This window comes from Populus alba, chromosome 5, assembly GCF_005239225.2.
Source record: "Populus alba chromosome 5, ASM523922v2, whole genome shotgun sequence".
Lineage (NCBI taxonomy): Eukaryota > Viridiplantae > Streptophyta > Magnoliopsida > Malpighiales > Salicaceae > Populus > Populus alba.
In genome coordinates, this window is record NC_133288.1 from 21,650,309 (window position 1) to 21,666,754 (window position 16,446).

At 31.6% G+C, this 16,446-nt stretch overlaps 2 protein-coding genes across 2 annotated transcripts; both read left to right on the top strand.

Moving 5' to 3' along the window:
• The first annotated feature begins 8,925 nt into the window (after positions 1-8,925).
• Positions 8,926-10,799, top strand: LOC118062070 (aldehyde oxidase GLOX). The gene has a single exon (XM_035075750.2). It carries the CDS (start codon positions 9,015-9,017, stop codon positions 10,674-10,676), a length of 1,662 nt encoding a protein of 553 aa, XP_034931641.1. The 5' UTR covers positions 8,926-9,014; the 3' UTR covers positions 10,677-10,799.
• Positions 10,800-13,816: 3,017 nt separating this feature from the next.
• LOC118062267 (aldehyde oxidase GLOX) lies at positions 13,817-15,542 on the top strand. The gene has a single exon (XM_035075996.2). It carries the CDS (start codon positions 13,866-13,868, stop codon positions 15,540-15,542), a length of 1,677 nt encoding a protein of 558 aa, XP_034931887.2. The 5' UTR covers positions 13,817-13,865.
• Positions 15,543-16,446: the final 904 nt, after the last annotated feature.

A 16,446-nucleotide genomic window follows, 5' to 3' on the forward strand; every position in this document is an offset into this window, starting at 1 on the left:
TTTTCACATCATAAATATCTTATCATAATAAATAAAAAGTATATGTTTTATCATGAGAAATTAGAGAATTTTTTACTTATGCTTTAACTTTTCTCTTCTTGACTCTTCAATAAAAAATAGCATAATTGTTTTTTAATTATAACTATTTATATTTAAAAAAATTCTAAATACATAAAAAATGATATTTTATAGGTATCAAATATGATCAGGTAGCAATCTCGCTAATAATAAATGAAACAGATTGATTTGATTTAACAAATATTCCAGAAACATTAGCTTGGCCAAAAGCTCATGGAATAAACTTGTACCTCATCCAAAAGTTAAGCCATCATTGGACCTTAATTAAAAAAACACCATCAATACGGAAAACAAAAGGCGTTAAACAAATACCCCGTAATAGAATACATCAAAATAATGAATTTAAAGCACCTATGAATTCGTATGTGGTTGTCGCTGGATTTTATCGTGCTTAATTAAATCCTTTCAGCCATTAAACTTTGAACAAAACTGAAAATACAACCAATCTGGCTGTTCTTGCATGGACGAGGTCTTATCTCGGAGCTCGTCTAGGCCCATTTGGTATTGACCAGCCATGCACCTGCTAGTTTAAAATTCGGGTCAGAAAATGAAATGGCCTTCTTTTTTTTTTTCTTTTTTTTTATCTTTTATTCCAATGTTCACAATGTTTTCTGCTGTGGAAAAAGTCAATACCATAGAGCAGGGATGACAATCTATTTCTAATTCAATGGATACCTATACATGGATAATTAATTTTCTTAGACAATTATCTTACTTACTTGATAAATAATAATGAATAAGGTGTATATATATATATATATTATTTAACCCACTTAAATCTAAATCAATATATATATATATAGTAGAACAATAGATATTTATATGAATGCTGGAATCTAACAAAGATTACTGATGAAGGATGAATGTGACATGAACATAGTAAAAATTTGACTTATAAATGTTCATTATTATTTTTACAAAAAATAAAATGTTGGGATATTATCACTTATGTGACAGCATCTACAATTCTATTCTAAAAAAAGGGTTATTATTATCAAAAAAATACAATGATGGGTATTATCAAACAAGTTGCACCAACCATTTGATAAAACGGCGTAATCCATGTGATGCTACCATTAGTGTTATAATCTATGGCCAAGTTATCTCACCATTCATGTCTATAAATAAAGGTACAAGTTAAAGAATAAAATGAAAGAGTTAGATAGTGTGAGAGAGAAAAAGATTAGTGGTTGCCAAAGGGATGTTGCCTTGTTTAGCAGTGTGTGAGAGAGCAATAGCAGTAGAGTAGAGTGTCCTCCTTCATGTATCTATGTTGTTTTTTTTTTTTTATCTCTAATAATGTTAACTTCTCCCTTGGATGTAGGCGATTTACCGAATCACGTTAAATATTATGTCAGTAGGCTTTGACTCCAATGGACAACTATCAGAATATTATTGGTCGGAATTCTCAACATAAAATATGTTATTACTTGATGTTTAATATGATGAAATGCAACTTAATATATATGTGTATGAAATGCCACATGCACTTTAGCCCTATTAGCTGAATCTCAGGGGAGGAAAGGGATTTGTATTTTTTGTTTTTGGTTGAACTAGTAAAGTGGGATTTTCATTAGGAGAATACCCCCCCCCCCAATTATAATTAATTAAAGAGGGAAACGATTTGCACATTTTTCATAAGAAAAATAACAATTTGTACATTATTTTTATTTTTAATAACCCATGCCAGACTTAGATGATTGCTTGGATATGTTGAGAGTGAACTTCAGGAAATACTATCCTGTTTTCCTTTCAGTTGGCTAAAAGATTTGGAAAAAGAAAAAAGAAAAAAACTTTATTATTAACAATGTTGAGGCATTATTTTTATCAACATGATGCCTGAGGCGACTTCTAACAATCTAATACGCTTAGAATGCTAGGAGATTAGACTGTTTGTTTTTCTACTCCAAGACAAGCAAGAAATGTGCCAAACCAGCACTAAAATTGTGGCAGACAGGTAAGGTTTTTCTTAAAATAAAAATTGTCACAGGGATGACAAGATGATCGGACATAAGAGTACTTAGACCGAGTTAGGAAGGTTGTCATGAGAAAGTTATGTGCAAGAATGCATCGCTTGTTCCTCTTGTAATCGTTCTTGTTGCTCTCTAAGGCATAAATGATGAACAGTTCTCCTATCATTAGAGACCTAACAGAATCAAACCTCATAATGCCTAAACAAGTAAATATTAACAGAAAAGAACAAAATTAATCTCCTAAACAAGCCCAGATCGAGCAGCCAAACTACGTTGATTCGATGCGTCATGATAATTTCAGCACACATTGTTCTGGTAAACAGCTGCATTTATGTTCATAACTGGCACATACGTATCCCTTCCATGTGATATAGATGAGCCTGTCTGCTATTATAAACCTCCAATTAGGAAATGGCTAGCTTTTTTCTAGCTTAATTAATTTGGCCAATGGGTGGATTGAGAAACTTATCTGACTAATTTCATTTTTCAATCACTTTCGCCATGATTAAGTCGTGCACTATATCTTGTTTCTTTCTTATTGGTCTAAGGGATCTATATATATTAGATGTAGCCCTGCCTACTGTGTTTAGTCAAGATTCAAGATTTAGGAATTTATCTTTGCCGTGCATGGGAATCTAATTACGAGGATTGGAAGGGTTTAAAACTACTGCTGCGTTCTATTTTCCGATGGCTTTCTATTTTTTACATGGCCTTGATTGACCGTTGTTAGTCGAGAACCATTTCTTTCTTTTTATGTTTTAGAGCTGTTGGGGAATATAATTGTGATTGTAGTTTAAAATTTTTTTTATTTAAAAATTTATTAAAAATATATTTTTTTAAAAAATTAACATTAACATTAAAACTATCCCAAAATATATATATATATAAAAATTTAATAAAAATAATTTTTAAATTTTTAAAAACATGAATTATCCTGCATTTCTAAGAGCTATAGCGTACCATAAAATTAACTTCAAGTGGTTTGGTTAGTGCTTTGGGTTAAGGAGGTTTCACCCTTTCTTGATTTTTTAATTCAAATATTAGAGTTAACGTACAAAAAAAATATTATTTTTTTCTAAGAACAGGAAAAAAAAAATATTTAATCACAGTCCTAATTAATACTTGATTTAGTTTTGACTTTGATTTCTCATGGCCATTCGCAATACGATACTCTTAAATTCAAAGAAGAAACCCCACGGCAAAAGATTATTTATGAAGAACCGATATCAATTAGGTATGTGTCTTAGATCAACAATTAAAGCATTGCTGATCCTTGGATGGAATCATGGAAATGTTTTCAACAACGTATAGTAGTCATTTTCTAGCAAGAAGTTGAAAGTTATCGGCCTCTCCAAATTAAGAAGCTAAATCTATAGACACCAATCTTGAAAGGAAAGGCGAAGGATGTGTTTATTTTGGTTTATTAATCTTATGATATATAAATGATTTAATATAATATCATTATATATAAGTCAACAAGTCTTCAATATATTTTTATATTTTTAGTTCCGTCTATTTTTTCCTTACATAGTGTTCAATTCTATAATATGTTCTTCAATTAAGTTTTTCTATTCTCAAAATTACTTAAATTTTTCTAAGAAATAAAAAGTTTCAAAATTACTCATCAAATATTAAGATCTTAAAAGACACGTGTTTTCACTTCTTCTTTTTTTTTAAAAAAAAGATTACATTCTTGTACAGCTCAAATGCATTTTCATAATGAAAATATAATTAGATGAAAAAACTTGGTAAAAGAATATATTGGAGAATTTGATACCATACAAAAACAGAATAAACACAATTAAAAATATAAAAACACATTAAAAAAATTTCAATTATATAAGATCGAATAAATTGAGTTATTTATCCTTCATCTTATAATAAAAAAAATAATCTATCATTTGCCTATCGTACGTATTTGTCAACTCATGCGTAGGCTGTTGTAAGAGGATCAAGTGTCCACGTTTTCAAAGAATTAGGGTACTTGTCAATGCATGCTTTAGCTGCTTTAATTAAGAGGATCAAACGTCCACACCTTCAAAGAATTAGGTGATTAATAAAGTGGAGCAAACTGGGTTGGTGAAGAGATAATTCATTGGTTTTAATTATATAGAGCTTAAATATAAAAGATGGTTGCTCAAGTAATTCTGCAACCCCATCGATCTCCAAGCTAAGGTAGGCATTGAATTTGATTCCGTAGCCTACTTGATAAACTGAGAGCGATGTGAGAAGAAAAATAATCTGAGACTGACGTCTTGCGAAGAACAAGTAATGGATTTTTTTAGACTAGAAATGTTTGAGCTGGAAATGAAGCCATGCCAGTACATGTAGTCGTTAAGGAGCTCGTCAGAACACAGAAGTTAGCGAAGTATTTCTGGAATTTGCATTGATAAATAATATTCAGAGAGATAGATTGGACCACACAGAGTCAATTGCGTTTGCAGGAAGGGAAGCTGGTGGACATCGAAGAGGAAATCAACGTGGAGAAAAATATATTAATGGGGCCCTAATTAAATCCAAATATTCATGATTCCATGCACACCGGCCACAAAGTTTTTTTTCTTTTTAATGTCTTGATAAAGTCAAGATCATGTACGTAAACCTGCGGATTAAGGCTCGTCTTGTGTTGGGTTCGCAAGGAATTTTCGAGCAGTTGTGTTAAAAAAACAAAGTTTGTCTGCAACTGCAAGATACAAGGAACAGAAAAGGAGATGCCATAGCTAAAAGCATCATCAGGTAAATATAAGTGGAGGCGCTTGTGTTCTTTGCAGTTTGTCAACACACTCAAAAGCAGAAACTACGCCCTTTTAGAACATAGCTTTTTTCCCAATTTTTTCACTTGAAAGGGTCCTTATTTGGTTAACATAGATTTTTTTTTATTTCCTTATGGTTCATTATTTTCATAATAAATAAATTAAAGAGATCTTTTGCTTTCTATTTCGGAAAAGAGTTAGTTAAACATATTTTAATGAAGAAATAATTATAAAGACGAAAGTTGAAAAATAGGAATACTTGTCGAGAAAATGTTTCTGAAAATAAATGGTGGAATATGACACATTAATCAAGTCAAAAGGGGCTAAAAAAAAAACGATAAAGTCCATTCCTTAACGTCACTCCATGCTCGAGGTTGATCGTTGATCGAGCTCCAAAAGGTTCATAGATGCCTATGCATGCTCGTGTTTCGCTTAGCTCACTTGCACTGCATAAATGGGTTGAGAAACTAACCAGAGACAACCCATCACTCAAAAAAGATAAAAAAAAAAAAAAAACAATATAAAGTATAAAAGGTCTAACTTAATTACTCAATTCTAGATTTATTCTAGTTCCACGAAAACAATGTAATTGTGGGGGTAATTTCCGTGCACGCAAATAAAAAGGCTTCTTTCTTTTTTATATATTTGTTCCAAATTTGAAGAAAAAAAATCGAGCCTTTAGCAACTGTATAAATTTGAAGAGAAATCGTACCAGATAAATATTATTTTTTAATTTATTATTTTTAATATTAACATTTCAAAACAATTTAAAAAAAATTAAAAAACCTTAAAAAATACATTTGAATCACACTAACAAACAAATTCTATATATAAAAAAAAGTGAATGATTCTTGTCCTTATCACTTTGAAAGGTCACGGGGAAAAGATTCCCAGCAAATATTATTAGAATCATCAAAAAGACTATTTTATCTTGAGGAAAGATAGGGATTGACTCACCAAGTTATAAATATTATCCGATTTGATTGAGTGTGGGTTCTTATCCAGCTTGATTAATTCAATTAAGTCGCAAGTTTATCTAGCTTGGTCAGGGTTAAAATATTTTTATTTTTATTTTATTTTATTTTTTTTGTTAATTTATATAACTATTATAATCCCTGTAAAACAAACCTAATCATATAATCCTTACTTTCTAACTAAGATTTAGTTTATAAAAAACCAAAAAAAAAAAAATTCTTTGATTTTCTTATTATGAATAATTACAAATCTTATAAAAATCAAACTTAAGTTTCTAACTTTATATTATAATTGAAGTTTAATTTATAATTATAAATACATGATTGTGATGATAATGATAATTAATTATTATTAATTAAGAATATGTAAATTTCTTTTTGATAAAAAATCTGAAAGAATATATAAAATTAAAATGTTAATGTCCCTTAGCCTCGTATAATATCTATTCAAGTACCAAGTATTGGTTAATGTATTCTTTTCAAATTACATAATATAAATAAATTTAACAAATATTAGATATATAATTTAACATCATTTACATGATTTTTAAACATAAAAGAAAACTCGAATGCTTTTTATATATGAAATAACCACTAACAATTTACTAATTGAAGTTATAGTGTTTGATTTAAATTTAATTAATAAATAAATTGAATTTATGTGTTTAAAAGATAGAAAATTTAATTCAATTCGTTTTATTTTTTTTATTTTTTACATTATTTATTTAAATATTTTTTTTTATAAAAAGGCTTGATGGATATTTTAACAAAAAATAGTTTTAACATTACATTTTTTTATTTTAAAATTGTAAATAAAAAAGGTTTACATCTAATTTATTTTTAAAACAATTTTAAAAATTAAATTATATTTAAAATTCAATTCTTAACCCCAAAAATTATTCTAAACATAAAAATTCAATAGAGTTACTCTCACGAATCCCTTTCAAATCTCAATCCGAACAACTAAGCACACATCGTTTTGTGCTCTTTAAGTGCCTGTTGGTAACGTGGCTGCGTGAGTTTCAAGCCACGCAAAATACCGTTTGGTTAACAAAAGGAAACAGATTTTTGATGTGGGACCCATCCAATTCTCAGCCGCGCCTCAGGTTTGGGAGAAGCAGCAAAATGCTGCTTCTCGTAGGGTAGAAAAGTTGCAACAGTGGAGCATGGCTCCACTGTTCAGTGAACAGTGGAGCCATGCTCCACTGTTGCAACAGTATGGCTCCACTGTTGCAACAGTGCGAGTGAATTAATTCACTCGCACTGTTATAGTTTTAGTTTTTTTTTTTTTTTTTGAAAAACATTACAAGAATTTATTTTTTTAAAAAAATTAGTGCAATTAATTGATTTTACTCGCATTGTTCATGTGAACATGAACAATATTATTTTTTAAAAAAATTAGTTTAAGGTGAATTAAATTTACTCGTATTGTAATCTTAATTTTATTCCTGATAATATTTTACTTAATTTTATTGCACACTCAAAAAATTATTTTTTCTATAGTTCTTGTTGAATGAATTTTGTACATAATAAAATTGTAATTTTTTTTAAAAAATATGCTTTACTTGAAAAACTAGTATTTAATATTATTTAATAACACTACATAAAAAAAAATTCAGTTTTATTTTTATTTTAATTGTGTTTTATTCAAAAACTTAAAAGGAGATCGCTTAACGATGTAATAAAAAATTCAGTTTTTGTTGTTCGCGCTTAAGAAACCATGAAAAATATAGTCCTTGTCGGATAGATTTTGTATGTAATGACATTGCACATAGTTTAATGGAAGAATAAAAAATATTTGATATCAATATTATTTATTTCATGATATAATAACAGTGATTAAATCTAAAATATTTAAATTAAAAATCATTAATATATATATATATATATATTTTTTTTAATTATTTTATAACCTCAATTTGAAAATCATTTTTTTACCAAACACATTAAACTACTTTTTGTTCAACCTCAATTTCAACCACAGTTTTAACCAAACATATATTTTTCAAACCAACCTCAACTAAAAGTACTTTTTATAAAACAACTTTTTTAAAACCACAACCACAACAGCAACCTCAATACCAAACAGACCCTAAAAACGCCAAACATGCCACTATTTTGAGAATGAAATGACATGTGTTCGTTTACGCTGAATCTTAACGCATTAATTCTTTTTCATTTTGTTTGTCATTTTCAACAAAACACCGAGTCCAGCTACAATTAGTGCCCGTTTTTGCAACTATGACCTTTTGGCATTGCCCCCCCTAGTTTTCTAGCCTTTTTCTTTAAAAAATATTGAAAAAGGTGACTCCTAAAATTCTAAAAACTGCTTTGAAAGACATTTCCGGTTGGGAACCTCCGCGCTTTTAAAAAAATTATATATTTTTTAATATTTTAAATTATTTTAATATATTGATATTAAAAATAATTTTTAAAAAATAAAAAAAATATTATTTTTATATATTTTAACATAAAAAATATTTTAAAAAATAATTATAATCACATTTTTAAACAGTCTAAAACAAAAAAATCAAAAGCAGAAAAGAAAAATTAAAAGGGTCAAATCAAAAGAATTTGTTTAAAAAAATTAAAATTTCTATTATTTTATATAAAAAAGAGGCTGGGAAAATTTTTCTTGCAGGGCCAGGGCCTACTAGCCTCCCCTGCCTCCACCACTGTGTACATCCTTCATAACTAACCACAATTTTTAAAAAAATACAAAATGTTACAGGGAATGGAATGAATGGCACAAAGGTATATAGCGTAAGGCCATTAATTCCAGCCATTGCTAGTGTCGATTGACTTGTCTCATCAAAAGTTTTTAGATTATCCTACGAAAGTTATCATTAAAGTTTCAATAGGCAGTCAGATTCCTCCTTTCTTTTATTTTTCTCTCTCTCTTATTAAAACTGACACTCGAGAACCACGGTTTTTACCGAATTGTTTTGTTTCCTAATATCTTTTTTCACCTATGCTAGTTTTTCAACAACAAAAAAAAACTTAATGTGTTGATTTTAAAAAAAAAAAAAAATAAAGACGGAACGTTTATTTTGAGATAAGCAAAAATAAATACCTAGACTGTGAATTAAACATCCAGCGTATATTATATTGCGGTAACAACGCAGTTCTCCTAGCAGACAACTTATAATTTGTAGTATAAAAACACCCACAGCCCCGACCAAAAACCATAGCAAATCATCATCATAAAATAATAAAAATAATAAAAAAGAAAAAACATGCAAATGCCTCATTATAGTTCGATACTTTTCTTTCTCTTCTTGCAACTGTTCTTCGCTGTCCAACCATGTCACCGGGTAGTGACCTCTGCTGCTGGTGGTGGAAGGTGGCAACTCTTGCAGAAAAGCATTGGCATAGTAGCTATGCATATGCAACTCCTCAACAATGACCGTGTAGTGATCTATGATAGAACTGATTTTGGCAGGTCGAATCTTTCATTACCAGGTGGAAAATGTCGGGATGATTCAAGTGAAGTAGTTGTCAAGCATGACTGCACTGCTCATTCTGTTGAGTATGATGTTTTGGCTAATAAATTCAGGCCACTTATGGTCCAAACCGATGTTTGGTGTTCTTCAGGAGCTGTTGTTCCTGATGGGAGTCTGATTCAAACCGGTGGTTTCAGTGATGGTGAACGTAAGGTCAGGACTTTCTATCCATGCAATGGTGATTGTGATTGGGTAGAAACTGGTGATGGTCTTAAGGCAAAAAGATGGTATGCCACTAATCATATACTGCCAGATGGGAAGCAAATCATTATTGGTGGTAGAAGGCAATTCAATTACGAATTTTATCCGAAAACTTCTTCCCCGGATGTCTACAGTTTGCCATTTCTATTGCAAACCAATGATCGTGGCAGTGAAAACAACTTATATCCATTTGTTTTTCTCAATAGTGATGGGAATTTATTCATTTTCGCCAATAATCGAGCCATATTGTTCGATTACAAGACGGGCAAGGTGGTGAAGACTTATCCAGCAATACCTGGAGGTGATCCAAGAAGCTATCCAAGTACAGGCTCTGCAGTGCTGCTTCCATTGAAGAACTTAGATGCTGCAACTATTGAAGCTGAGGTTCTGGTATGTGGAGGTGCACCAAAAGGGTCTTTTGAAAAGGTGGCAAAACGTAATTTTGTCAAAGCTTTGGACACTTGTGGCCGGATCAAGATAAACGACCCAAATCCACAGTGGGTAATGGAGACTATGCCTTATGCTAGAGTAATGGGCGATATGACATTGCTTCCGAACGGCGCTGTTTTGATCATTAACGGGGCCGGAGCAGGTACTGCCGGGTGGGAAAATGGTCGAAATCCAGTCTTGAACCCGGTCCTCTATTGGCCCAACGGTGCAGCAGGGTCAAGGTTTGAGTCTCTAAATCCAAATACGATACCAAGAATGTACCATTCCACAGCAATTTTGCTTCGTGATGGCAGAGTTCTCGTTGGTGGTAGCAATCCCCATATTGGTTATGAATTCAATGGCGTCTTATTTCCAACTGAATTGAGTTTAGAAGCATTCTCTCCACCATATTTGGATGCACAACATAATTACGTGAGACCAACCATTGTCTCATCAACTGCTTCCAAAGGTAAATATATTGGTTACGGACAAAAACTGCAGGTAAGGTTCAAGGTCACGGGCACACTACTGGCAGATAGGATTTCAGTGACGATGGTTGCTCCAGCGTTCAACACACATTCCTATTCTATGAATCATAGGCTGCTGGTTCTTGGGAACACGAAAGTGACTTCTGTGGGCGCATCAACTTATGACGTTCAGGTTACGACGCCTCGTTCTGGATATCTTGCACCCTCGGGTCATTACATCTTATACGTCGTTCATCAATATATTCCTAGTACAGGCATTTGGGTCAAAATTCTGTGATTGTTTATGTAAAGATATGCAGATTCATAAGTTTGTTTGGCATAATGGTCTCATGATTTGGTCTAGCATTTTTTTCGCTTAAATTTGTAGGCAATTACAATAAGAATCGCAGTTGCTTCTATACATATGTGCTTAATTTGTTGCAAGTATTTTCCTATTTTCTTATCTTGTGATTAGCTATTTTTTAATTAATGGATTACACATCAAATTATCATCCTCGGAGGACTGATTGAAGCGTGAGAGGAAAATATTCTCCACGGTATTGATATGGTAAGATGGTAACAGGCACCGATCATGGAAGTTAGTGGAAAAAGGATTTCCCGACCCGTGAAGGAATAGGAGTTTTTTTAAATATAACGAAAGGCCAAAATCTGACTAAAAAAATAATTGGAAAAACATAGCAGCTGATGGGTTGCGTTGCACGCAGGTTACGATGTTTAAAATAATATAATTCAATATACATTTTTTTAGCTTAATTTATATTTTTAAATAATTCTTCTTCTTGATTGATGTCGTTTTATTCTTAATAATTATGACAATCATTAATGAAAATGATTAGTTATAGACGATTTAAAATTTAACAGGATTCCTTAACTTATTAGATTAATTAATAATTATAATAATTATCAAGATGATTAGTTTTAGTCAATTTAAAGTTCAATAAGACTTCTTAGTAAGTTAGTTGTAGTGGATTTAAATTTTATTAGGATTGCTTAACATGATAAGTTAAATAATAATTATGAAAAAAAGAGAGAATAAAATGATGTAAATCAGTTGATTTGATAACTGAATCTTGAGAGACAATTTCTTATAAAAAAACAGGTGATTAAAAAAACAGATAAATATTAAGAATAATAAATAAATAAAATAATTTTTATATTTCAATATGTTATGTTTCCCTGTTAAATGGCGTTCCTAAGAGCAAAGCAATCCACGTGGTTGCGGTATTCCCCTCAGCGGAACCCGCCGATATCAAGTTCAATTCCGAGTTACTTCAAAACAAAACTCAAGCAGAAAGCCTTTGAATTCTGAGTGGTGGGCCCATGATATATGCTCTCTAGATATACTCAAAATTAGACTCGTGAAAGATACATGCATATAGTTATGAAGGGGGGCGTAAAGCTAACATGGATATTCAGTGTACACTGTACAGGAGTGGTTGAGCTTCTTTTCTTTTAAAATATATTATAATAATATTTTTAAAAATTTTAAAAATTTATTTTTGATAACAGAAAAATCTATTTAAAAACATATAAAATTAAAATTTATTTTTGATAACAGCACTTTAAAACCTATTTAAAAACATATAAAATTAAAAATTTTAAAAAACTTTTAATTTTTTTAAAAATACATTTGAATCACAATATCAAACATCATCTTAAACCATCATGTCATACAATACTCTACTTAAACAAGGATTATCAAATTTGAACTTATCAAAATTATATTATCCCGAAGGTCCAAAGTACACACCATCATATTGAACCAGGAATATCCATAGAACCCAACAAAGCAATATTTAAATATGGAGTTCATTAAAATCTCATGAAGTTTGAACAGTGAATGGATTGATACAACGAGAGCAGATTGTCCAACACTATACAAGAAATATAATGTTCAGTAGTATGATGTGTTAATGTTGTTCTTGATTTGTTATGTTTTCATTGTTTATAATTTGTTATGTTTTATGTTCGTAGTTTTAATACTCAACTTTGTTGCGTATTAAGGTTTTATTATCCATGTATTAATTAATTCATTGTTTATGAGCTTTCTCCTTAAGAAAATTAACCACAAAGATAATGAGTTTTATTATCCATGTATTAATTATTATTTTTCTTGAATTTTTAGTTCTGTATTAAGGGTTTTATGATATTACATCAAACTATAATAATGAATTGTTAATGGATGCTTTTCTTGAAAGTGGGCTGAAAAGATAACGAAATTTCTTAAAGCATAAATTTATCATGTGTAAATATTATTTTAAAAAAAACTGACTACAAATTAATTATTTTTATTATTTGAAAATTAATTTAAAATAAATGAACCATCATTAAGTGTAATAAACACGTTGTATTAAAATTATATTTTTTTAATAATTATTTTTTAAATTATACTATTTTTTTAATATTTTTAATATGTTGTGCTAACAATTTTGTTAAAAAGAAAATCTAAATGGTGGCACTTATTATTTCACCAAAATTTAGATGCAATGGACCAAATGGAGGCCTAATAATTGAAGTATTCAAACGCTAATCCCAACAAGGTACACCACAATAAATTTTAGGCGATGGACTGGAAAATTTGGGGGGGAATGGTTTTTACCAGACTAGTTATTAGAAGGCGTTCGCTTTTCCAAACTTCTTATCATGAACACTGTGGACTGCACTCGGTCTTCTGACAGCAGAAAAAAAAATAACACCATTATAGCATCTCCATCAATATATTTAACTAGAGTTAAATGATTTTTTACTTTTTAAAATTCCCATAATCATTTTATTATATATAAATATGATAAAAAAAATTAATAAAATTCTTGAACAATTATCAAATAACAAATTGACCAAAGAAATATATCATTTTACCCCTACAAATGCAACATTATGATAGTTTTTTTAAAGGAAAAAAATTGTCATTTTATTATTATAATTCCCAATAAACAAAGACATGTTTGTATTGAACATGTTTTGTGCTGTTTGTCCAAGAATATACGAATTGAAGCAAACTCATAAAAAAAATCAAGTAATTATTTATATATTAAATTGTGTTTGGAAACACATTTTTTTGGCTTAAATTATGGTAGAAGAATATATGACTTTTTTTATTTTCATTAGATATTTATTTTAAGAAAAAAGATAATAAAAATAGAAGTAGAAGTTACTTATTGTAAGATAAAAAAAAAAATGAAGAAAGACAAACGAGTGAATTAAACATCTTGCGTATGAACTTATATTTTCCCTTGGAATTCATAGAGCCTATAAGGAATTAAACATACACTGTCCTTTCATCGCCCGCAAACTCATCGCTTTCACTGTCCAGATTGACTGAATCTTATCTCTCGAGGTTCAAAAGCGTACTGTAACAACGCAGTTCTACTGGCAGACAACTTATAATTTATAGTATAGAGACACCCACAGCCCCACCAAATCCTCATCATAAAATAATAGGTAAAAAAAACATCAGAATCTATCAATGCATCGTTATACTTCGATACTACTCTTCTTTCTCTTCTTGCAACTGTTCTTTGCTGTCCAACCATGTCACCGAGTAGTGACCTCTGCTGCTGCTGGTGGTAGGTGGCAACTCTTGCAGAAAAGCATTGGCATAGTAGCTATGCATATGCAACTCCTCAACAATGACCGTGTAGTGATCTATGATAGAACTGATTTTGGCAGGTCGAATCTTTCATTACCACATGGAAAATGTAGAAATAATTCATGGGAGTTGGTTATCAAATATGACTGCACCGCTCATTCTGTTGAGTATGATGTCTTGGCTAATAAATTCAGGCCACTTATGGTCCAAACCGATGTTTGGTGTTCTTCAGGTGCTGTAGTCCCTGATGGGAGTCTGGTTCAGACCGGTGGTTTCACTGATGGTGAACGTAAGGTCAGGACTTTCTATCCATGCAATGGTGATTGTGATTGGGTAGAAACTGGTGATGGTCTTAAGGCAAGAAGATGGTATGCCACTAATCATATACTGCCAGATGGGAAGCAAATCATTATTGGTGGTAGAAGGCAATTCAATTACGAATTTTATCCGAAAACTTCTTCCCCGGATGTCTACACTTTGCCATTTCTAGCGCAAACTAATGATCTCGACAGTGAAAACAACTTATATCCATTTGTTTTTCTCAATAGTGATGGGAATTTATTCATTTTCGCCAATAATCGAGCCATATTGTTCGATTACAAGACGGGTAAGGTGGTGAAGACATATCCAGCAATACCAGGAGGTGATCCAAGAAGCTATCCAAGTACAGGTTCTGCAGTGCTGCTTCCATTGAAGAACTTAGATGCTGCAACTATTGAAGCTGAGCTTTTGGTATGTGGAGGTGCACCAAAAGGGTCTTTTGAAATGGCGACAAAACGGAAATCGGCAGAACGTAAATTTCTCAAAGCTTTGGATACTTGTGGCCGGATCAAGATAAACGAACCAAATCCTCAATGGGTAATGGAAACTATGCCCTGTTCTAGAGTAATGGGCGATATGACATTGCTTCCGAACGGCGTTGTCTTGATCATTAACGGAGCTGGAGATGGTACTGCCGGGTGGGAAAATGGGCGAAGTCCAGCCTTGAACCCCGTCCTCTATTGGCCCGGCGGTGCAGCAGGTTCAAGGTTTGAGCCGCTAAATCCAAGTACAATCCCAAGAATGTACCATTCCACGGCAATTTTGCTTCGTGATGGCAGGGTTCTTGTTGGTGGAAGCAATCCCCATAGTGGATATGAATTCACTGGGGTCTTATTTCCAACTGAATTGAGTTTAGAAGCATTCTCTCCACCATATTTGGATTCGAAAAATAAGTACTTGAGACCAAAAATTGTCTCATCAACCGCTTCCAAAGGTAAATATATTGGTTTCGGACAAAAATTGTGGGTAAGGTTCAAGGTCATAGGAACATTAAAAGCAGATATGGTGTCGGTGACAATGGTTGCACCAGCATTCAACACACATTCCTTTTCTATGAATCATAGGCTGCTGGCACTTAGGAACGAGAATGTGACCTATGTGCGCACATCAATTTATGACATTCAAGTCACGACGCCCAGTTCCGGATACCTTGCACCCTCAGGTTATTACATGTTATACGTGGTCCATCAATATATTCCTAGCATAGGCATTTGGGTCAAATTATATATCTAAACGTATAGATTCATATTTTGCTTTGGCATAATTGTGCCAATACAGAGGTTGGTTCATCATTTTTATTTATTTATTTTATAGGCATTTACGAAAAGAATCGTAATAGCTTCTTCCCCTGTGATTAATTTGATGCGAGTATTTTTACTATTTTGGCACCTATCCCATTTTCTATCTTGTGATCAACTATTTTTTATTAATTAATGGATTACACATCGAATAGCCATCCTTCGAGGAAAGATTGAAGCGTGAAAGAAAAATATTCTTGATGGTATTGAGATGATAAGGTGATAACAGGCACCGATCATGGAAATTAAGTGGAAAATGATTTTCTGACACGGTAAGGAATAGAGAGCCATTGAATTATGAGTGGTGGGCTGTGGAAGATTATATTGCATAGTTACGATGGACCTGTGTAGAGTTTATGCACCTGGAGTAAGTTTGTCACCCTTGAATATATCGTATACTCATCACCAATCACGGTGACAAAATCTAAATACATTAAAGGAGGGCGTGCACCTTCACTGTGAATTAATTAGGTCATCGTCATCGACAATAAATGTTGTTTCAACTTGTTCCCACGGAGATAAAATGTATTTCTTTCTATTAATGAGATACTGATCAACTCAAAAGGTTTGATCGATCGATGTACGCATAATTAAACGTATACTCAACACATTTTATATATATTTTTATATTTTTTTACATTTAAAAAAAATAGATGTAATTATACTAGTTTTTAATCTAAAAAAGACTACAAAGGGACTGAATGGGGTTATTATTTGTCCAAAAGAGAGTTCATAGGCGGCTATGCTGGAGGGTGAAGATAAGCATGCGTAAGGTTGGCGTTGCACGGGATATCATTTGGACCTCATTCTAAAAGTTCACGGGCGCGTCTGGTTATAAA

What these genes read in the sequence shown, in the direction of transcription:
- LOC118062070 (XM_035075750.2), top strand. Translation starts at nt 9,015, where the DNA reads ATGCAAATGCCTCATTATAGTTCGATACTTTTCTTTCTCTTCTTGCAA.
- LOC118062267 (XM_035075996.2), top strand. Translation starts at nt 13,866, where the DNA reads ATGCATCGTTATACTTCGATACTACTCTTCTTTCTCTTCTTGCAACTG.